This window comes from Oncorhynchus tshawytscha, linkage group LG02 (assembly GCF_018296145.1).
Source record: "Oncorhynchus tshawytscha isolate Ot180627B linkage group LG02, Otsh_v2.0, whole genome shotgun sequence".
NCBI classification, from domain to species: Eukaryota; Metazoa; Chordata; class Actinopteri; order Salmoniformes; family Salmonidae; genus Oncorhynchus; species Oncorhynchus tshawytscha.
Genome location: NC_056430.1, coordinates 33,254,039 through 33,278,334, shown reverse-complemented (window position 1 = coordinate 33,278,334; position 24,296 = coordinate 33,254,039). Strand labels below are relative to the sequence as shown.

At 40.8% G+C, this 24,296-nt stretch overlaps 1 protein-coding gene across 1 annotated transcript; it reads left to right on the top strand.

Annotated features, from left to right (window-relative positions):
- The first annotated feature begins 11,181 nt into the window (after nt 1–11,181).
- On the top strand, nt 11,182–23,405 carry LOC112217501 (peptidyl-prolyl cis-trans isomerase FKBP11). Its single transcript, XM_024377825.2, has 6 exons — nt 11,182–11,528; nt 11,758–11,820; nt 12,566–12,656; nt 12,847–12,880; nt 13,142–13,212; nt 23,151–23,405. Exons 1-6 carry the CDS (start codon nt 11,415–11,417, stop codon nt 23,357–23,359), a joined length of 582 nt encoding a protein of 193 aa, XP_024233593.1. The 5' UTR covers nt 11,182–11,414; the 3' UTR covers nt 23,360–23,405.
- Nucleotides 23,406–24,296: the final 891 nt, after the last annotated feature.

Sequence of the window (24,296 nt, the reverse complement as noted above, 5' to 3'; positions counted from 1 at the left end):
TGGTTTGTTAGGTAGATACAGTATACTGTATAATAGTGTTAAATATTACAACACTCACCAAAAATACTGTTTTTGACAGTAAACTCTGAGTTTGGCTGGTATCAGTGGTGGTAGAATGGCTTACATCTGGACAAGTAGCTAAATCAGACTGTTTGATGTGTTCATGATTCCTAAGAGAATACAATTAGAGGGAAGTTTGAGATCCGGTATTGTTCTGGTAATGCAGTGAATATTCTCAGTGAATTCCATTAATATTGTTATTAGCTTTAGGTGTAACATACAGTATCTGGCATGTCAAATTGAAGAAAGGACCCCTGAAAAAGAGTGAAGGACTTCTAAAAGAGGACAAATACAAAGATAAATTGTTTCACCCTGCTTATTTTTAAGTAACAAACTGCAAACAATTCATTAAATACATTAAATGAACATCAAATAAAATAGACCCTTGTCATTAATAATTACATCAACAAGAGTCAAATTCAATTACACTCAGCTATCAACTTGGACCCTTACGTCTTCCCCAGATCTAACTCAGCACTAAGACAAAAGGAACTCATGTAATTTTACCTTTATTTATGTAAGAGCAACATGATGCAGTTTGACTCCTAACTAGGACAGGCAGGTAGGCAAGCAGTAGCAACTTGTGTTAGTGAGGTGAGGTGTGCACATCTTCATGTAGTAGTGTCTGAGTCGAACTACGGGACATCATTTCCAATACTGACATCACACACCTTACTACTTGGCTAAAAGAGACACCCAGCAGTGATGCATCTATTTATCCAGTTATAGGACAATACATTGAGTGTGAGAGAAGCTGCATTTGAACTGTTGGCAATCTAAGCATCCAGCTATCTATTGTGACTATCTATTACACAGAAAGCAGTGCAGTTAGGCCATGCAGTGCTAGCACAATTACGTAGGTTAGAGGAGACCAGTCCATATCCCCATTAAGTACTGTATATTCACCTAATCACAGTGGAAGCATGGGAGGGCATACAACTAACCAGTGGTGTGTATTCAAGGATGCCAGGGGAAGCCAGGCTTCCCCCAAAAAATGACCAAGAAAAAACATACAAAATAATGTATCTTAAATCTCTCTATGTTTCATAAATGTCTTTCAATTCGCAAGAGGCTGAATGTATCTCACCGGAGAAAGATTCCAAGTGAACAAAACAACGCCCCTCTGTCTCTGTATGTATAGCTCATCTATGCTGTCTGGTCAAAAATAGTATGACATTGTTGCCGCTAGTAGCATTGAGTGCAAGGGAAGCCAGTGAGCATTTGGCCTCCCTTGATAAAAAATATCAATAATAATAGCCAATGAGTGTTGAGCTAAACTGAGTGAGCTCAGCTGTGAATGCTCATGGCGCACCACAAAAAAAAGTGTCAAGGGAAGCCAGTTTGCATTTGGATTCACACCAAAAACATCACATTAGAAGCCAAACATCATTGATAAAAAAATGTATTTGTTGCATGTCATTGTGTCGTTGGACTCCGGAGGCTAGTTAGCTGGCTAAAATAATCTCTTTCCTAAATTAGTTATGGATGGAGATAGGGATTTGGACTTGTGGTTTTACTTAATTCTCTGTACTGGCCAATGATTTTAACAATGATTCTAATCAAACCAATAAATTCATACATTGTGCCCATGGCCTGAGAGGATGGAAGATCAACAGGTAGCTAGATGTAGTAACATTAGGCTAATGTTAATTATCTGGCCTGGTGCATCATTGCCCATGAAAGGAAGTTAGGCTAGCGAGCAAGCATTTTAGCCATGTTTTCTTATTTAACATTTATTTAACTAGGCAAGTCAGTTAAGAACAAATTCTTATTTACAATGACTGCCTACACCAGCCAAACACGGACTACGCTGGGCCAATTGTGTGCCTCCAAATTATGTCCGGTTGTGATACAGCCTGGATTCAAACCAGGGTGTCTGTAGTGATGCCTCAAGCTCTGAGATGCAGTGCCTCAGACCGCTGCCACTCGGGAGCCCCCCAGATATCCCCCAGATAGCCATTTAAAAAAATCCAGACTACGGTTTGCAACTGCACATGAGAACAAAGATCGTACTTTTTGGAGAAATATACTCTGGTCTGATGAAACAAAAATAGAACAGTTTGGCCATAATGACCATTATGTTTGGAGGGAAAAGGGGGAGTCTTGCAAGCTGAAGAACACCATTCCAACCGTGTAGCACAGGGGTGGCAGCATCATGCTGTGGGGATGCTTTGCTGCAGGAGGGACTGGTGCACTTCACAAAACAGATGTCATCATGAGAAAGTGAGAAATGATAAAGGATGTGGATATATTGAAGCAACATCTCAAGACAACAGTCAGGAAGTTAAAGCTTGTTCGCAAATGGGTCTTCCAAATGGACAATGACCCCAAGAATACTTCCAAAGTTGTGGAAAATGGCTTAAGGACAACAAAGTCAAGGTATTGGAGTGGCCATCACAAAGCCCTGATCTCAAAGAAAATTTGTGAGCAGAACTGAAAAGGTGTGTGCAAGCAAGGAGGCCTACAAACCTGACTCAGTTACACCAGCTCTGTCAGGAGGAATGGGCCAAAATTCACCCAACTTATTGTGGGAAGCTTGTGGAAGGCTACCTGAAACGTTTGACCCAAGTTAAACAATTTAAAGGCAATGTTGAAATAAATCATTCTCTCTAGTATTATTCTGACATTTCACATTCTTAAAATAAAGTGGTGATCCTAACTGACCTAAGACAGGGAATTTTTACTAGGATTAAATGTCTGGAATTGTGAAAATCTAGGAGACAGAATGGTCATTATGGCCAAACAGTAATATTTTTTTATTCCATCAGACCAGAGGACATTTCTCCCAAAATTATGATCTTTGTCCCCATGTGCAGTTACAAACCGTAGTCTGGCTTTTTTATGGCGGTTATGGAGCAGTGGCTTCTTACTTGCTGAGTGCCCTTTCAGGACTCGTTTTACTGTGGATATAGATACTTTTTCACCTGTTTCTTCCAGCATCTTCACAAGGTCCTTTGCTGTTGTTCTGGGATTGATTTGCACTTTTCGTACCAATGTACATTCATATCTAGGAGACAGAACGCTTCTCCTTCCTGAGCGGTGTGATGGCTGCGTGGTCCCATGGTGTTTATACGTGCGTACTATTGTTTGTACAGATGAATGTGGTACCTTCAGGTGTTTGGAAATTGCTCCCAAGGATGAACCAGACTTGTGGAGGTCTACAATTTGTTTTCTGAGGTTTTGGCTGATTTCTTTAGATTTTCCCATGATGTCAAGCAAAGAGGCACTGAGTTTGAAGGTAGGCCTTGAAATACATCCACAGGTACACCTCCAATTGACTCAAATTATGTCAATTAGACTATCAGAAGCTTCTAAATCCATTACATAATTTTCTGGAATATTCCAAGCTGTTTAAAGGCACAGTCAATTTAGTGTATGTAAACTTCTGACCCACTGGAATTGGGATACAGTGAGTTAATCTGTCTGTAAACAATAATAATCAGTCTGTAAACAATTGTTGGATAAATGACTTGTGTCATGCACAAAGTAGATGACCTAACCGACTTGCCAAAACTATAGTTTGTTAACATGAAATTTGTGGAGTGGTTGAAAAATGGGTTTTAATGACTCCAATCTATATTTTGTAAAAGATCAAGTCCATATTATGACAAGAACAGCTCAAATAAGCAAAGAGAAATGACAGTCCATCATAACTTTAAGACATGAAGGTCAGCCAATATGGAAAATTTCAAGAACTTTTAAAGTTCTTCAAATTCAGTCGCAAAAACCAGCAAGCGCTATGATGAAACGGACTCTCATGTGAACCGCCACAGGAAAGGAAGACCTAGAGTTACCTCTGCTGCAGAGGATAAGTTTATTAGAGTTAACTGCACCTCAGATTTCAGCCCAAATATGGGGAAGATGGGTGACACCTGGAGGGGTTGGAGACGAGCACAAAGACAGGTGAAACAGATCAGGTTGTGACAACATCATCTATTCAGAGGAGACTGCATGAATTAGGCCTTGATGCTCGAATTGCTGCAAAGGAACCACTATTAAAGGACACCAATAAGAATAAGAGACTTGCTTGGGCAAGGAAACACAAGCAATGGACATTAGACCGGTGGAAATTTGAGTCCAAATCTGAGATTTTTGGTTACAAGAGTAGGTAAACGGATGATCTGTGCATGTGTGGTTCCCACCGTGAAGCATGGAGGTGTGGGGGTGCTTTGCTGATGACACTGTCAGTGATTTATTTAGAATTCAAGGCACACTTAACCAGCATGGCTACCACAGCATTCTGCAGGGATATGTCATCCCATCTGGTTTGCGCTTAGTGGGACTATCATTTGTTTTTCAACAGAACAATGACCCAAAACACACCTCCAGGCTGTTTAAGGTCTATTTGACCAAGAAGTATTTGTATTTGTTTCACATTTTTTTGGTTACTACATGATTCCATATGTGTTATTTCATAGTTTTGATGTCTTCACTATTATTCTACAATGTTGGAAATAATAAAAATAAAGAAAAACCCTTTTGACTGGTACTGTATGCATTTATGATGGCAATGTTGAGCATCCCCCAAAACACATACTTCCACCATTTTCTGCCTGTGTGGCCAACATTGTGATAGCTCCTCAGTTGGTCCAGATGGTCAAACCTGCCAATTTTCTTGTTGTAATCCATTACAAGCTTTGGAACAGATATACTGTAAGTTCCTACCTCTTTTAAAAACAACTCTGTTGTGTGGTACAAGGGTGAATGGTGGGACTTGGGGCAGACACACTCCACGGAAACGTAGGCTCCCCTCTCGGGTGTGCTCTCCCTTTTCCCTTCCCTCCTCCTTTCCCTCTGCTTTGTCCTCTTCTCCCTCTCCCTCCTCCTCTTCCTCCTCCTTTCCATGTTCCTCTTCCTCCACTCTCCTCTCCACTCTCCTCTTACTCTCTTCCTCCACTCTCCTCTCGCACTACACCTCCCTCCTTGCTCCACATCTCTATCCCTCCAATAATCTCTAACTCCTCTTCCTCCCTGCCTTTTGCTGCTGAGCCCTGACTCTCAACATCACTTCCCTCATTTTCACTGACACAGAGTAACAGAGGGATAAACAAATAGTATACAATTGTGGTCAGGAACATACTCTCCCTTTCACACTATTTCTCTCTTTCTTTTTCTTTTCTAAACCATACACATACTCTCCCTCTCATCCTTCCTTTTTCTTTTCTAAACCATACACATACTCTCCCTCTCATCCTTCCTTTTTCTTTTCTAAACCATACACATACTCTCCCTCTCATAATACTCTCCCTCTCATCCTTCCTTTTTCTTTTTAAACCATAATACTCTCCCTCTCATCCTTCCTTTTTCTTTTCTAAACCATACACATACGCTCCCTCTCATCCTTCCTTTTTCTTTTCTAAACCATACACATACTCTCCCTCTCATCCTTCCTTTTTCTTTTCTAAACCATACACATACTCTCTTCTTAATAAGGGGTTTCCATAATAACTTGTGTGATACAGTTACACGCCTCCCATTCTCCCCACACACTCTTTCTCTCTCTCTGTTTGTGTCTCTCTCTCTCTCTCTCCCATTCAACTTGTGCTTTCTTGCCTGACAGACTAACTACAGAGTTCACCAATGTTAGCTGATTAGCTACAAAGCTGGGACAGTTTCCAAATGAATTGCATCGGTAGAAACTGGACAAAACATGCAACTTGTTAGCAGGCTATGTAAATCCAACTCATCATAGGAGCTCCACTGCACGGGCATCTATTAAGCTGTCAAATAGCAGGAAAACGAGGCAATATACAGTGAGGGAAAAAACTATTTGATCCCCCTGCTGATTTTGTACGTTTGTCCACTGAAAAAGAAATGATCAGTCTATAATTTTAATGGTAGGTTTATTTGAACAGTGAGAGACAGTAACAAAAATATCCAGAAAAACGCATGACAAAAGTGTTATAAATTAATTTGCATTTTAATGAGGGAAATAAGTATTTGACACCTCTGCAAAACATTTTTATTTTTTACATTTTATTTCACCTTAATTTAACCAGGTAGGCTAGTTGAGAACAAGTTCTCATTTGCAACTGCGACCTGGCCAAGATACAGCATAGCAATTCAACACATACAACAACACAGAGTTACACATGGAATGAACAAAACATACAGTCAATAATACAATAGAACAAAAGAAAACAAAAAGTCTATATATAGTGAGTGCAAATGAGGTAAGATAAGGGAGTTAAGGCAATAAATAGGCCCTGGTGGCGAAGTAATTACAATATAGCAATTAAACACTGGAATGGTAGATGTGCGGACATGACTTAGTACTTGTTGGCAATCACAGAGGTCAGACGTTTCATGTAGTTGGCCACCAGGTTTGCACACATCTCAGGAGGGATTTTGTCCCACTCCTCTTTGCAGATCTTCTCAAAGTCATTAAGGTTTCGAGGCTGACTTTTGGCAACTTGTACCTTCAGCTCCCTCCACAGATTTTCTATGGGATTAAGGTCTGGAGACTGGCTAGGCCACTCCAGGACCTTAATGTGCTTCTTCTTGAGCCACTCCTTTGTTGCCTTGGCCTTGTGTTTTAGGTCATTGACGTGCTGGAATACCTATCCACGACCCATTTTCAATGCCCTGGCTGAGGGAAGGAGGTTCTCACCCAAGATTTGATGGTACATGGCCCAGTCCATCGTCCCTTTGATGCGGTGATGTTGTCCTGTCCCCTTAGCAGGACCTTGCGGGCACTGCAGGATTTCAATCCTTCACGGCATACTGTGTTACCAATTGTTTTCTTGGTGACTATGGTCCCAGCTGCCTTGAAATAATTGACAAGATCCTCCTGTGTAGATCTGGGCTGATTCCTCACCGTTCTCATGATCATTGCGACTCCATGAGGTGAGATCTAGCATGGAGCCCCAGGCCAAGGGAGATTGACAGTTCTTTTGTGTTTCTTCCATTTGCGTATAATCGCACCAACTGTTGTCACCTTTTCACCAAGCTGCTTGGCGATGGTCTTGTAGCCCATTCCAGCCTTGTGTAGGTCTACAATCTTGTCCCTGACATCCTTGGAGAGCTCTTTGGTCTTGGTCATGGTGGAGAGTTTGGAATCTGATTGATTGATTGCTTCTGTGGACAGGTGTCTTTTATACAGGTAACAAGCTGAGATTTGGAGCACTCCCTTTAAGAGTGTGCTCCTAATCTCAGCTCGTTACCTGTATAAAAGACACCAGGGAGACAGAAATCTTTCTGGTTGAGAGGGGGTCAAATACTTATTTCCCTCATTAAACTGCAAATCAATTTATAACATTTTTGACATGCGTTTTTCTGGATTTTTTTCTTATTCTGTCTCTCACTGTTCAAATAAACCTACCATTAAAATTATAGACTGATCATTTCTTTGTCAGTGGGCAAACGTACAAAATCAGCAGGGGATCAAATACTTTTTTCCCTCACTGTATAGCCTATGAATATGTGCACCTAGCAAAGATGACAAACCATAACCTACGCCCAACAGAAAAAAAAAAATTGCTCTAGTCTTTATTTCGGTGGCTAGTTAGCTAGTTAGCTGGTTGTCTGTATAGCTAGCTAGTGAAAGTGACAGCTGAGGTTGACGCTTAGTGTGCACAGCCCTAAGTTGCTGCAACACACAACTTTTCTTGCCTGACAGACTAACTAGTTAGTTAGCTAGCTATAGCAAGCAGCTTGGGCCATTTCCATATGAATTACATCGGTAGAAACAAGACAAAACAACCAACTACACTGAACAAAAATATAAACGCAAAATGTAAAGTGTTGGTCCCATGTTTCATGAGTTGAAATAAAAGATCCCAGAAAAAGCTTATTTTTCTCACATTTTGTGTACAAATTTGTTTCCCTGTTAGTGAGCATTTCTCATTTGCCAAGATAATCCATTACATATCAAGAGCTGATAAACAGCATGATCATTACACAGGTGCACCTTGTGCTGGGGACAATAAAAGGCCACTCTAAAACATGCAGTTTTGTCACACAACACAATGCCGTAGATGTTTCGAATTTTGAGGGAGCATGCAATTGGCATGCTGACTGCAGAAATGTACACCATAGCTATTGCCAGAAAATTAAATGTTAATTTCTCTACCATAAGGTTGTATAAGAGAATTTGCCAGTACGTCCAACCAGCTTCACAATTGCAGGCCACGTGTATGTCATTGTGTGGGCGAGCAGGTTTGCTGATGTCAATGTTGTGAACAGTGGTATGGGAAGACATAAGCTACGGAGAGCGAACACAACTGCATTTTGTCGATGGCAATTTGAATGCACAAAAATACAGTGACGAGATCCTGAGGCCAATTTTTTTAAGGTATCTGTGACCAACAGATGCATACCTGTATTCCCAGTTATTTGAATTCCATAGATTATTGCCTAATGAATTTATTTAAATTGACTGATTTCCTATTATGAATTGGAACTCAGTAAAATCAAGGAAATTGTTGCATGTTGAATTTTTATATTTTTATTCAGTATAGTTAACAGACTATATACAGCTAAACACTGCAATTATTTCCATGAGACAGAGAGCAATCATTCGAGCTCCACCGCTGATGTGCTCGCCTGTACCAACCAAGTTATCATGACATGACTTGCTAATATGAGAGCTATTCCCCAACTTTCACAGCATCAAACAACATCAACAACGCCAAACATATATCTGCTGTTTACTTATTTCACTCACCTCGACATCTTCGCTTTTCAAAGTGCAAGGACGAGTCCGAATCAGTATCACCAACCAACATACAGTACCAGTCAAAAGTTTGGATAGACCACCTCATTCAAGTTTTTTTTTACATTGTAGAATAATAGTGAAGACATCAAAGCTATGAAATAACACATATGGAATCATGTATTCACCAAAAAAGTGTTAAACAAATCAAAATATATTTAATATTTTAGATTCTTCAAAGTAGCCACCCTTTGCCTTGCTGACAGTTCTGCACACACTTGGCATTCTATCAACCAGCTTCATGAGGAATGCTTTGCCAACAGTCTTGAAGGAGTTCCCACATATGCTGAGCACTTGTTGGCTGCTTTTCCTTCACTCTGCGGTCCAACTCATCCCAATCCATCTCAATTGGGTTGAGGTCGGGTGATTGTGGAGGCCAGGTCATCTGATGTAGCACTCAATCACTCTCCTTGGTCAAATAGTCCTTACACCGCCTGGAGGTGTGTTTTGGGTCATTGTCCTGTTGAAAAACAAATGATAGTCCCACTAAGGGCAAAACAGGTGGGATGGTGTATCGCTGCAGAATGTTGCTGGTTAAGTGTGCCTAGAATTCTAAATAAATCACGACAGTGTCACCAGTGTCACCAAGTACTGCCACACCATCACACCTCCATGCTTCACGGTGGGAACCACACATGCAGAGATCATCCGTTCACCAACTCTGTGTCTCACACAGCGATTGAAATAAAAAATCTCAAATATGGACTCATCAGACCAAAAGACAGATTTTGTGTTTCTTCTCTTCTTCTTTTTTTAACCCCCTTTTTCTCCCCAATTTCGTGGTATCCAATTGTTAGTAGTTACTGTCTTGTCTCATTGCTACAACTCCCGTATGGGCTCAGGAGAGACGATGGTCAAGAGCCATGCGTCCTCCGAAACACAACCCAACCAAGCCGCACTGCTTCCTAACACAGCGCGCATCTAACCTCGGAAGCCAGCCGCACCCATGTGTCGGAGGAAACACCGTACACCTAGCGACCTGGTCAGCATGCACTGTGCCCAGCACGCCACGTGAGTCGCTTGTGCGCGATGAGACAAGGATATCCCTACCGGCAAAACCCTCCCTAACCTGGTCAAAGCTAGGTAAATTGTGCGTCACCCAATGGACCTCCCGGTTGTGTCCGGCAGCGACAGAGCCTGGTCTCGAACCCAGAGTCTCTGGTGGCACAGCCTTAGACCACTGCGCCACCCGGGAGGCTATGTCTCTCTTCTTCTTGTTGGTGTCCTTTAATAGTGGTTTCTTTGCAGCAATTCGACCATGAAAGCCTGATTCACGCAGGTTCCTCTGAACAGTTAATCTTGAGATGTGTCTGTTTCTTGAACAATGTGAAGCATTTATTTGGGCTGCAATTTCTGAGGCTGGTAGCTCTAATTAAATTATAATCTGCAGCAGAGGTAACTCTGGATCTTCCTTTCTTGTGGCGGTCCTCATGAGAGCCAGTTTCATCATAGCGCTTGATGGTTTTTGCGACTACACTTGAAGAAACTTTAAAAGTTCTTGAAATTTTCCGGATTGACTGACCTTCATGTCTTAAAGTAATGACGGACTGTCGTTTCTCTTTGCTTATTTGAGCTGTTCTTGCCATAATATGGACTTGCTATTTTACCAAATAGGGCTATATTCTGTATACCTTGTCACAACACAACTGATTGGCTCAAATGCATTAAGAAGGAAATAAATTCCACCAATTAACTTTTAGCAAGGCACACCTGTTAATTGAAAAGCATTCCTGGTGACTACCTCATGAAGCTGGTTGAGAGAATGCCAAGAGTGTGCAAAGCTGTCTTCAAGGCAAAGGGTGGCTACTTTGAAGAATCTCAAATATAAAATATATTTTGATTTGTTTAATTAACACTATTTTGGTTAATACATGATTTCATATGTGTTATGTCATAGTTTAGATGTCTGTACTATTATTCTACAATGTTGATTTTTTTTTAAGTATAAGAAAAACCCTTGAATGAGTAAGTGTGTCCAAACTTTTGACTGGTACTGTAGATACAGTCTCTTTCACAATGAAAGTCATGTCCGCTTCGGCGCTGTCATTTTCTGTAATGAAGTTTTAAAAACGGTGAAAAGTCAAATGACAGCATACCCTGTTTCCGGTTTCTGGTTGATAACAACAGCCACGCGAATACGATACCAGATTGTTAGCAAATTCATTTTGCGAAACTGACACATATTATTGATAGAAAAACAAGGCCATTCACAGCCGCTGTAGTAAATGAAAGAAACCCCGTCGAGGGCCACTATGGGTTCTAAAGGGAATATTAATTCTGTTTTTTTTCAGGGGGTACTGATACTGCTGAAGCTTTTAAAAGACTCACAACTGCCCTCAATCGACACAAATAATGTAACTGCACCTGTACCTATCAGCAATTGACTTCTGGGATGCTGGCGGAATGTTTAAGGCGGGCTCTTCGCAGTCATTTCGGCGACACAGGCCCGCGGGTTGACTGCATCGTTATCACCATACTATAACAACACATCAGCCTTAACTGGCGTCTAGCCTATATATACACACACAGTACCTCCGAATCTCTATTCGACCGATTGTCTGTGGTGGTCAGTCGTTGGCGCTTGCTGTACTACGGCTTCACGGAAGTTAGTTGGATAGTTTTCCAAAAGTTCGGATTTACAATGAAAGCAAAGACTGGGGTCACCCTAGTCTTGCTAGCTGCTTTCGTTTATGTTGCAGCACAGGAAGGCGAATCCGAGCAAAATGTTGTGGAAGAGTTATTGGTGGAAACCTTGGTGAGTTCTGTCTTTTTCTCTCTATCGTAGACTATAGAGCGATAGAAAAGTGGCGACTCTTGCACTAACCGAATGCCATTCATTGCAACATTCAGACCAAATTGAAACAATGTATCCGTTTTTGATCGTTATAATTGTCAATGTATCGTTTATTTTGTGTAATAAAACGATGCATTCGTATTTATTTGCAATTAAAATATATCATGTTTTTCTTCTCTCCCTTCATAAGGTAAAACCCGAAACTTGCTCTATAACGTCAGAAATGGGTGACACGTTACAAATCCACTATACGGTAAGCAAAAAGGAGTAGAAATGAATGGCCTAAAAAATATTTTCAATTTCGAAGGTATAGGCACCGCCCTGTTTGACTTCAGACCTAGCCTGCCTATTGAGAGAATGTGAACTACATTTTTTGGGGGAAAATGTGAATGGAATCTGGTGAATGGAATCTGGTCAAAAGTGTGCTCTGTATTTTAAGTGGTTCTGATTCATTGCATGTCAATAAACTTGACTATAGTCAATACGATGTTGTCTGGCATGGTGCAGAGTAACAAGTTAACGTTTTTCTTTTGAGACTGGGAAATTCGTGAACGTGGCATCAAATATTGTCAGATAAAAACCACTTTCTATTTTGCATTACACATCGTTTGTATTCGTATCTGGGATGGCGAGTAAACTGCAATGTTTTATCCCATGTGGCGAAAAAAATGACACGTTTTATGCGTGCCATACATTCTACTCGGCACTGCAATGGGGAGGTGCAACACGTCAGCACTTCTGCTCCTGCTGTGAGTAGGGCAGTAGTCCAACCGAAACTCGTCACTCATGAAGCGTCATGCTTGAGCTTGACCATTGCCTCACCTAACATACAGCCAACTACTATAAAGACATTTGAAAAAAGTCTGTCAAGTGTTTCACATTTTAATGTGATTTGCAGGGAATGGATCTTAACCTTCTATTTCGATTCTAATCACTGCTTGCATGCACAATCCTTTTTAACATGTCTTCCATTCACATTGTACCAATGCTCTGAACAGGGTAAACTACTTGCTGATGGCAAGGTGATTGACTCATCACTGTCCCGGGACCCTCTTGTTGTTGAGCTGGGAAAGAGGACCGTTATCCCTGGTAAAATCACAACTATTCAAATTGCCTGTATTAGACCTGATATTGATCACACAACATAACAGGAACACTAGCTTATGTTTCAAACAGCAATATACCTTCAGATTTAGCTCACACTAGCATTACAGTGTTTTTGTTATCGCATCAGTCACTGTATAAAGATAACATAACATAAATTCTGTATCTCCAACAGGTCTGGAACAGAGTTTGGTAGGAGTTTGTGAAGGGTAAGTAAACAGTCAAGGTCTGCCAATACAAAGCTTTGAAAGGGACATGTTGCATTAATTTATATAAGAGAACCACTTTCTCTAGGAAATCAAAAATGATATTATATGAACTAGGATAACTAGTTTAAAATATAGATATTTTCAGTATGTGACGCAATCACAAAGATCCTGTCTCAAATGACTGTTAAAATTGTGTCACTAAAATAGTGGAAATCATGCAAACCTTTAAGAATAGGCCTTTTCTGTCTTGTGTTCCTCCAGACAAAAAATCAAGACCACTATTCCACCACACCTTGCCTATGGAAAAAGAGGATACCCTCCAACTATCCCAGGTACTTAAAAAAACATGTGCATATACACATGTATATGCGCATACTGTATACATGCGAATGTATCATATACAGTGCCTTAAACTTTTCACACCCCTTGACTCTTTCCACATTTTGTGTTACAAAGTGGGATTCAAATGGATTTAACAAAAAAAATTGGTCAACGATCTACACAAAGTACTCTAATGTCAAAGTGGAAGACAAATGTATGAAAATAAAACACTATGTTGATTGCATGAGTATTCAAACCCTGTGAGTCAATACATGTTAGAATCACCTTTAGCAGTTATTACAGCTGTAAGAGTTTTGCACACCTGGATTGTATAATATTTGCACATTTTATTATTTAAAAAAAATTCTTCAAGTTCTGTCAAGTTGGTTGTTGATCGTTGTTAGACAGCCATTTTAAAGTCTTGCCATACATTTTCAATCCAATTTAAGTTCAAACTCTTAACTCGGCCACTCAGGAACATTTGCTGTCTTCCTAGTAAGGAACTCAAGTTTAGATTCGGCCTTGTGTTTTAGGTTATTGTCCTGCTGAAGGTGAATTTGTCTCAGTGTCTGTTGGAAATCAGACTGAACCCGGTTTTCCTGTAGGATTTAGCCTGTGCTAAGATCTATTAAGTTTGTTATCCTAAAAAACTTGCTAGTCCTTGCTGATGACATGCATACCCATAACATGATGCAGCGACCACCATGCTTGAAAATATGAAGAGTGGTACTCAGTTTTATGTGTTGTGTCGGATTTGCCCCAAACATAATGTATTCTTTTCAGGACAAAGTTAATTTCTTAACAAAATGTTTTGCAGTTTTACTTTAGTGCATTAATGCAAACAGGATGTATGACTTGGAATATTTGTGTACTCTGCAGGTTTCCTTTTCACTCTGTCATTTTAAGGAATGGGAAAGGGGGATACCTAGTCAGTTGTACAACTGAATGCGTTCAACTAAAATGTGTCTTCTGCATTTAACCCAACCCCATTTAGATTAGTATTGTGGAGTAACTACAATGTTGTTGATCCATCCTCTGTTTTCTCCTATCACAGCCATTAAACTCTAACTGTTTTAAAATCACCATTGGCCTCTTGGTGAAATCCCTGAGCGGTTACCTTATTCTCCGGCAATTGAGTTAGGAAGGACGCCTGTTCTTTTGTTTTGACTGGGTGTATGATACACCATCCACCAATGTAATTAATATCTTCACCATGCTGAAAAGGATATTCAGTATCTGCTTAGGTTCGCTTTGCAAGGCATTGGAAAATCTTTGTGGTTGAAACTCCCTGCTTCACATAGGGCCCTTGCAAATAATTGTATGTGTGGGGTACAGAGATTAGGTTTTATTTTACTAGGTAAATTGACTGCGAACACATTCTCATTTACAGCAACTACCTGGGGAATAGTTTGAGCCAATTGGAAGTTGGGGATGATAAGGTGGCCATGATGGTATGCGGGCCAGATTGGGAATTTAGCCAGGACACAAGGGTTAACCCTTACTCCTACGATAAGTGCCATGCTCTCTTTAATGACCACAGAGAGTGTGAACATCCATAACACCTTACACAGCAATGTCCCCAATCACTGCCTTGGGGCATTAGGATATTTTTGGGGGACCTGAGGAGGGAGTGCCTCATACTGGTCTTCCAACACCACTTCCAGCAGCATCTGGTCACCCATCTAGGGATCGACCAGGACTAACCTGCTTAGCTTCGAGGCAAGCTAGCAGTGAAATACAGGGTGGTATGCTGCTGGCCAGGTAGTCACTCAAAAATCTTATTAAACACCATAATGGCATACATGCAACTTATGTGACTTGTTAAGCACATTTTTATTCTGGAACTTATTTAGGCTTGCCATAACAAAGGGTTGAATACTTATTGACTCCAGTCATTTCTAAAAAAAAACATAATTCCACTTTGATGTTATGGGGAGGCCAGTGACTCATCTCAATATAATCCATTTAAAAGTCAGGTTGTAACACAGCAAATTGTGGAAAAATCAAGGAATGTGAATCATTTCTGAAAGCATTGTACACACTCAATAATACAAAGAAACAAACACTAAATAAATACGGCATCTCACCTTGATGACGATGTAATGTCGATGTAAACTTGGAGCCACGCAATGACATGTGTGTCCCACAACAACTCGTTGGAAAAGCATGCAGTTTATTAGGATACAGATTAAATAAATTATGAGCTGGATGCTCCATTCCAATAAATATCAAGGGTCTTATTATGGTGAAATGATCATCAACGCTTGACTGCCTTTTGACAAATACAAATAATCTGGCATTTTTTGTCCATAATAATCTCTTCATGTAGACTATACCCGTACGGTATATGTGAGCTGTTAGCTAAAGCGCATGTGGAAATACCAGTGGGCACACCAGCTATATAACGAACAAAAATGTGAGAACCATCAGTAGAGTTAAAAAATGCGATGGAAACAATTTAACTTCATTTATTATTTGGTACGTGGGAATTGAACTGCAAATTGTATTTTTATGTGCAGTACATCATCACGCGCAGGCTTTTATCCCCAACAAGTCAATTTGATGGAAATACATCTGGTGGGAAATATTGTTTTGATACGTATTTTAGAATATTCGTATGAAAATCTATTGCCAATTGGATGGAAACCTAGCTACTGTCAGCTTAAAATCCTTTACAAGTGCAAGTGATCTAAAACACAATATTAATTGGTATGCTGTAATACTGTATGTAAATACATGATTACATATTCACTGTTAGCATATGCTGAAATTTTATTACAATACAAGTTAAAACCTCTTAGGGATCCCTTAACGTTCGAATCCCGTTAGTGGGATAATTTCACAACATCCGGTGAAATTGCAGTGCGCCAAATTCAAACTACAGAAATATAAATATTTTAACATTCATATAAATACAAGCGTAATACATCAAAATAAAGCTTAACTCCTTGTTTATCCAACTGCTGTGTCAGATGTCAAAAAGGCTTTACGGCGAAAGCACACCATGCGATTATCGTAGGACAGCGCCCTGCATACAAAAACATGAAAGCCATTTTTCAACCAGGCAGGTGCGACATGAAAGTCAGAAATAGCGATATAATAAATGCCTTACCTTTGAAGATCTTCAAGCCCAAATGTCTGACACAATGAATGGTCGCTTTTATTCGATAAATTCCTTCTTTATATCCCCAAAATGTCCATTTATTTGGCGCGTTTGTTTCAGAAATACACTGGTTCCAACTCGCCCAACATGACTACAAAGTATCTAATAAGTTACCTGTGAACATGGTCCAAACATTTCAAACAACATTTCTAATCCAAACTCGGGTACCCTAAAATGTAAATAATTGATCAAATTTAAGATGGAATAAACTGTTTCCAATACCGGAGAAAAATAACGAGGAGTGCGCTCCTGTTCACGCGCACCAAAAGTCCATCTGAGTGACACACGGAAAGAATAGGACTACTTAATTTCTCAAAAGGAAAAACATCGAACAATTTCTAAAGACTTGACATCTAGTTGAAGCCATAGGAACTGCAATCTGGGCCCTAATAAATCAGGTTTCCCATAGAAAAGCATTGGAAAACCCAATGACCTCAAAATAAATGTTCCCTGGCTTGATTGTTCTTGGGGTTTCGCCTGCCAAATCAGTTCTGTTATACTCCGACATTATTTTAACAGTTTTAGAAAGGTTAGTGTTTTCTATCAAATACTACCATGCATATTCATATCCTAGCCTCTGGGCCTGAGTAACAGGCAGTTTACTTTGGGCAAGCTTTTCATCCGGATGTGAAAATACTGCCCCCTAGCCCAAAGTGCTGTTTTTCTTTATAGTGCTGTTTTTGCTTTATATTTACTGCAACAATCTGTCAATTATGGTGCACTGTGGAAAAGTGTGTGGGTGGGGAAATAATATTTGGGTCATTAACATATTTCAAGGCATGCCTTGTAAGTGTCTATTTGTTGCACCCATTAGTGAGAATGCTGTACCAATTGAACTGATGTGGTAGTAGTGCCCATACAATTTCTGTGTGTTTTAAGGAACAAATCAGTGTCGGCAAGTAATTACAGTTGAAGTTGGAAGTTTACATACACTTAGGTTGAAGTCATTTAAACTAATTTTTCAACCACTCCAACATATTTCTTGTTAACAAACTATAGTTTTGGCAAGTCGGTTAGGACATATACGTTGTGCATGACACAAGTAATTTTTCCAACAATTGTTTACAGACAGATTATTTCACTTCTAATTCACTATCAGAATTCCAGTGGGTCAGAAGTTTACATGCACTAAGTTGACTGTGCCTTTAAACAACTTGGAACATTCCAGAAAATTGTGTCATGGCTTTAGAAGTTTCTGATAGGCTAATTGGAGGTGTAACTGTGAATGTATTTCAAGGCCTACCTTCAAACTCCGTGCCTCTTTGCTTAACATTCTGGGAAAATCTAAAGAAATCAGCCAAGAATTCAGAAAATAAAAACTGTTGACCTCCAAGTCACGTTCATCTGTACAAACAATAGTACGCAAATACAAACACCATGGGACCACGCAGCCATTATACCGTTCAGGAAGGAGACGTGCTCTGTCTCCTAGAGATGAACGTACTTTGGTGCGATAAGTGCAAATCAATCTGGAGGAAACGGGTACAAAAGTATCTATATCCACAGTAAAACAAGTCCTATATCGACACAACCTGAAAGGCCGCTCAGAAAGGAAGAAGCCACAGCTCCAAAACTGCCATAAAAAAGCCAGACTATGGTTTGCAACTGCACAAGGGGACAAAGATCATACTTTTTGGATAAATGTCCTCTGGTCTGATGAAACAAAAATAGAACTGTTTGGCCATAATGACCATCGTTATGTTGGGAGGAGGAAGGGGAGGCTTGCTAGCCAAGGCACACTATCCCAACTGTGAAGCACAGGGGTGGCAGCAACATGTTGTGGGGGTGCTTTGTTGCAGGAGGGACTGGTGCACTTCACAAAATAGATAATTTCCTCCTCATGATGCTATGTGGATATATTGAAGCAACATCTCAAAACATCAGTCAGGAAGTTAAAGCTTGGTTGCAAATGGGTCTTCCAAATGGACAATGACCCCAAGCATACTTCCAAAGTTTTGGCAAAATGGCTTAAGGACAACAAAGTCAAGGTATTGGAGTGGCCATCACAAAGTCCTGACCTCAATCCCATAGAAAATTTGTGGGCAGAACTGAAAAGCGTCTGCGAGCAAGGTGGCCTACAAACCTGACTCAGTTACACCAGCTCTGTCAGGAGGAATGAGCCAAAATTCACCCATTTATTGTGGGAAGCTTGTGGAAGGCTACCTGACATTTAAAGGCAATGCTACCAAATACTAATTGAGTGTAGGTAAACTTCTGACCCACTGGGAATGTGATGAAAGAAATAAAAGCTGAAATAAATCATTCTCTCTGCTATTATTCTTACATTTAACTTTCTTAAAATAAAGTTCTGATCCTAACTGACCTAAGACATAGTAAAAATTATGATTAAATTTCAGGAATAGTGAAAAACTGAGTTTAAATTTAGTTGGCTAAGGTGTATGTAAACTTCCGACTTCAACTGTATGTGTGTTTTCTTAAGTTATTTAACCAGGTAGGCCAGTTTAGAACAAGTTCTCATTTACAACTGTGACCTGGCCAAGATCAAGCAGAGTGACAAACAACAGAGTTACACATGTGATGAACAGTCAATAATATAAAAATCTGTATACAGTGTGTGCAGATGAAGTAAGGCAATAAATTGGCCATAGTGGCGAAGTAGTTACAGTTTAGCAATTAACACTGGCGTGATAGATGTGCAGATGAGGATGTGCAAGTAGAAATACTGGTGTGCAGAAAAACAAATATGGGATGAGGTAGGTAGTTGGTTGGATGGGCTATTTACAGATGGGGCTGTGTACAGATGCAGGTAAGCTGCTCTGACAGCTGATGCTTACAGTTAGTGAGGGAGACATGAGTCCCTAGCTTCAGCTTTTTGCAATTTGTTCCAGTCATTAGCAGCAGAGAACTGAAAGGAAAGGTGGCCAAAGTAGGTTTTGGCTTTGGGGATGACCAGTGAAATATACCTGCTGGAGCGCATGGGTGTTGCTATGGTGACCAGTGAGCTGAGATAAGGCGGAGCTTTACCTAGCAAAGACTTATAGATGACCTGGAGCCAGTGGGTTTGGCGAAGAATATGTAGTGAGGGCCGGCCAACAAGAGCATACAGGTCGCAGTGGTGGGTAGTATATGGGGCTTTGGTGACAAAACGGATGACAGTGTGATAGACGGCATCCAATTTGCTGAGTAGTGTTGGAGGCTATTTTGTAAATTACATCGCTGAAGTCGAGGATCGGTAGGATAGCCAGCCCTATGAGGGCATATTTGGGAGCATGAGTGAAGGAGGCCGGTTGTGAAATAGGAAGCCTATTTCTAGATTTAATTTTGGATTGGAGATGCTTAATATGAGTCTGGAAGGAGAGTTTAGTTGAGCCAGACACCTAGGCATTTATCGTTGTCCACATATTCTAAGTCAGAACTGTCCATAGTAGTTATGCTAGTCGGGCGAGCATTTTGTTTTACTAGCATTTAAGAGCAGTCCAAAATGATTGGCGATCTGTTTGTTCGCCTGGCTTTCGAAGACTTTGGAAAGGCAGGGCATGATGGATATAGGTCTGTAACAGTTGGGTCTAGAGATTCTCCCCCTTTGAAGAGGGGGATGACCGCGGCCGCTTTCCAATCTTTAGGAATCTGACAATACGAGAGGTTGAACAGATTAGTAATAGCTGTTGCAACAATGGTGGTGGAAAATTTTAGGGAGATGGGGTCCAGATTGTCTAGCCCAGCTGATTTGTAGAGCTGCAAAACCTGGATCCTATCAGAACATCAGCTGTCTGGATTTGAGTGAAGGAGAAGCGGGGGGCTTGTGCCAGTTGCTGTGGGGGTGCAGAGCTGTTGGCCGGGGTTGGGGTAGCCAGGTGGGAAGCATGGCCAGCCGTAGAGATGCTTATTGAAATGATCATGGATTTATTGGTGGTGTCAGTGTTTCCCAGCCTCAGTGCAGATGGCAGCTGGGAGGAGGTGCTCTTATTCTCCATGGACTTGTCCCAAATCTTTTTGGAATTAGTGCTGCAGGATGCAAATTTGTTTGAAAAGGCTAGCCTTTGCTTTCCTGACTGTGTATATTGGTTCCTAACTTCCCTGAAAAGTTGCATATCACTATTCGATGCTAGTGCAGTACATCACAGGATGTTTTTGTGCTGGTCAAGGGCAGTCAGGTCTAGAGTGAACTGAGGGCTATATCTGTTCTTAGTTCTACATTTTCTGAATGGGGCATCTTAAATAAGCATGATGAGGAAAGCGCTTTTAAAGAACAACTAGGCATCCTCTATGGGATGAGGTCAATATCCTTCCAGGATACCTGGCCCAGGTTGATTTAAAGGCCTGCTCGCTGAAGTGTTTTGGGGCGCGTTTGAAAGTGATGAGGGTTGGTCGTTTGACCGCGGACCCATAATTGACGCAAACAATGAGGCAGTGATTGCTCAGATCCTGGTTGAAAACAGCACAGGTGTATTTAGAGGGCAAGTTGGTCAGTATGATATCTATGAGGGTGCCCATGTTTATGGATTTGGGGTTGTTCCTTGATAATTTGTGTGAGATTGAGGGCATCTAGCGTAGATTGTAGGAAGGCCGTGGTGTTTAGCATGTCCCAGTTTAGGTCACCTAACAGTACGAACTCTGAAGATAGATGGTGTGCAATCAATTCACATATGGTGTCCGGGGCACAGCTGGGACCTGAGAGGGGTCTATAACAAGTGGCAACAGTGAGGGACTTATTTCTGGCGAGATGGATTTTTAAAAGTAGAAGCTCGAACTCTTTGGGCATAGACCTGGATAGTATGACAGAATCTCTACAGTAGATTGCAACTCTGCCCCCTTTAGCAGTTCTATCTCTTTTGGAAAATGTTTATAAATGGGGATGGAAATTTCTGGAATTTTGGTGGCCTTCCTAAGCCAGGATTCAGACACGGCTAGGACATCAGGGTTGGGACATACCTAGTAGCCAACCTGCTTGCACCAATCCCATAGAATTACAGTGAAATAACAACATAAAAATTACAGTAGCATTTACTTAGTTTAGTAGGCTAATTTTACAGTATTGTACTATATGATTACTCTATTACAGTAACTTACAGGAAGCTGATGGCAAGTTACTGTGAATATTACAGTAACATACTTGGCACTAGCCAGAGTTGGGCAAAGATACCTTTTGATGCATCTCAAAATCAAATACAATTTTATTGGTCGCATACTCATGGTTAGCAGATGTTAGTGCGAGTGTAGCGAAATGCTTATGCTTCTAGTTCTGACCCTGCAGTAATATCTAACAAGTAATCTAACAATTTCACAACTAACTTATACACACATGTGTAAAGGAATGATTAAGAATATGTACCTATATAAGTATATGGATGAGCGGCATAGCCGAGATGCAGTAGATGGTATAGAGAACAGTATATACATATGAGATGAGTAATGTAGGGTATGTAAACATTATATAAAGTGCCATTGTTTAAGTGACTAGTGATACATGTATTACATCCAATAATTAAGGTGGCTAGAGATTGAGTGGCTTCTGCCAACAAAGACTCAATGTTAGTGATGGCTGTTTAACAGTCTGATGGCCTTGAGATAGAAGCTGTTTTTCAGTCTCTCGGTCCCAGCGTTGATGCACCTGTACTGACCTCGCCTTCTGGATTATAGTGGGGTGAACAGGCAGTGGCTCAGGTGGTTGTTGTCCTTGATGATCTTTTTGGCCTTCCTATGACATCGGGTGCTGTAGGTATCTGGTCTTCAAGTTATTTTGTGGTTGTAACAAATCTATCCTTTAAAGGTCCTGAACAGTCATTCTGATTCCCATGTAAAATAGCCTTTTCTGTGACTAAAATATCCCTCATAATATTTTGGGGGATAGAAATGCTAAACATTTTAGAAAGTAATGTTTCTGTCATGGCCAACTACCAGGAACTTTGAAAAGACAGGCTGAGTGGGCAGGGAGCTTATATTCATGAGCTCACCTTGACTGACAGCTCTTTGAGATCCCTATGTCAAGAAACTTGGATGCAGTGTTGCAGTAAAATCATCAAGCTAATTTGGTGATACACAAAGCAACTCAAACATTGAAACTGCATCAATGATGTACTTTTTTTTATATACATCTTCTGTTTAGCATGTCTCTTCTGATGCGGTTCACAGCAGTATTGACTGATGTGTTGACATGACAACTGCTAAATTAAATTTTGGTAATTTAGCAGACAATGTTATCCAGAGTGATTTACAGTCAGTGTGTTTAACTAAGGTAGATAAACAAGAACATATTAGTCATAGCAAGTAAAACGATTGCTACCGTTAGTGAGTATGCTGTTGTAGTTAAGCAGGCTACTTGCACGTCTACTTTTGTATTGTAAAAATAAATTTGTATTCCAATTAAAACTGTTACAAAATGCATGTAACAGAAATACTTCCCATTGTTGGCACTAGCTGCATGCACTGTACATCTGCAACAGTTTACTAATTACTGTTCTAGTAATGCACTGTAAATTCTAGAAATACAGCATTTTGCTGTAGTCAGGTGTTCTAGTAATATGCTGTAAGTTTGTGTTGCTCTAAAGGTCCTGTAAATATACAGTAATTTACTGGCTTTTGCTGCCAGTATTTTACTGTAAAAATGGCAGGACATTTTGTACAGTACACGGTTAGGGTTGCAAAATTTTCCCAAGATTCCCTGATTTTTCCATAAATCCAGATTGGAGGATTCTGGATATCCCTGGTTATTCCCTCACAATTCTGGAACGCTTCCCACCAGGATTTAAGGAAAGTTAATGGAATTTTGCAACCCTAAACCCAGTACTTGATCCTCCATCTCTCTTCTTCCCTCTGTCCCGTTAGCTGATGCTGCTCTAGAGTTTGAGGTGGAGGTGATGTCACTGATCCAGGCAACCCCATGGCAGAAGATGGTGAATGATGTCTTTCCCCTAGTGTGTCTGGGCCTGGTTCCCACTCTGCTGGGTATGGTGGGTCTCTACCTCTATAACAAGGCCAATGCCCAGCGGCCAGGAAAGAAGAAGGCCAAGGACAAGAAGAGCAAGAAGAAGTGAAGGAGACTCTCATAACTATTTAACTAATAAAATTAAAAACAAGGGAGTTTTTTTTGTTATTATTGTATTAAATACTCTTCTTTTTTTTATAGTTATTGTAAGACACAAATATAGGATTCTGCCAGTAGGAGTGCATTCTACCAGTTTAAAGTTCTATTTACTCTTAGTCAGCATACAACTTGAAACCCTTTTGAAGGTCATGTATGAGTGATGCTGTGTGATTGATGTGTAGCCTGTTAGTTTGCATGTGCTGCACAACATGTGCCGCCTCTTGACAGTGTGGCGCTTGCGTTTGGCATCAGCAGTGAGTTGAATGATGAGGGTGGCTGTGATACCATCAGCAGGGGCTTGCGTTGGTGGAGGATCTGGTCACTAACAGAGATGACGGTGCAGTAAGACCCGCAGCTGCTGGGTCGCCCAGGTCAGAGCGCCCCTCTCCCGTTCCAGACACAGCCGGTTCAGCAGAACCTTGTTATAACGTTGCCAGAACCACTCCAGAATCGATTAGTCCAGCATGGCCTGAGCACACAGGGTTATGAATAAGAAGTTAGGTGAGAGTCATGAAGATCAGATCAGTGTGTGTAATACAGTATTACCCATCCCTGTGCCAACTCCTCAGATGGCGGCTCATAGCATTAGCTCTCTCGTGCTCTCCTCAGCAGTGAGAGGTGTAGAAGGGCAGGGCTTTATGTTCTGTCTCCAGCTTATGACACATCTCAGCCAGACTTCGAAGCCTCCCCTTTATCCACACCATCACACAAATGTGAGAATGTATGGGAAGCGAGTAGTCAGTACACATGTGTATAGTGTGCTGTCTATGTATGCATATGACAGTCAAAGGGTGTGTATGTAGGGCCTCCCGGGTGGTTAGGGGCGCTGTACTACCAGAGACTCTGGGTTTGCGCTCTGTCGTAACCGGCCGCGACCGGGAGGTCCG

What these genes read in the sequence shown, in the direction of transcription:
- LOC112217501 (XM_024377825.2), top strand. Translation starts at nt 11,415, where the DNA reads ATGAAAGCAAAGACTGGGGTCACCCTAGTCTTGCTAGCTGCTTTCGTT. An exon ending in AAAGAGGACCGTTATCCCTG is followed by an intron (nt 12,657 to 12,846) that starts GTAAAATCACAA and finishes TATCTCCAACAG; the next exon opens with GTCTGGAACAGAGTTTGGTA. An exon ending in TTGGTAGGAGTTTGTGAAGG is followed by an intron (nt 12,881 to 13,141) that starts GTAAGTAAACAG and finishes GTGTTCCTCCAG; the next exon opens with ACAAAAAATCAAGACCACTA.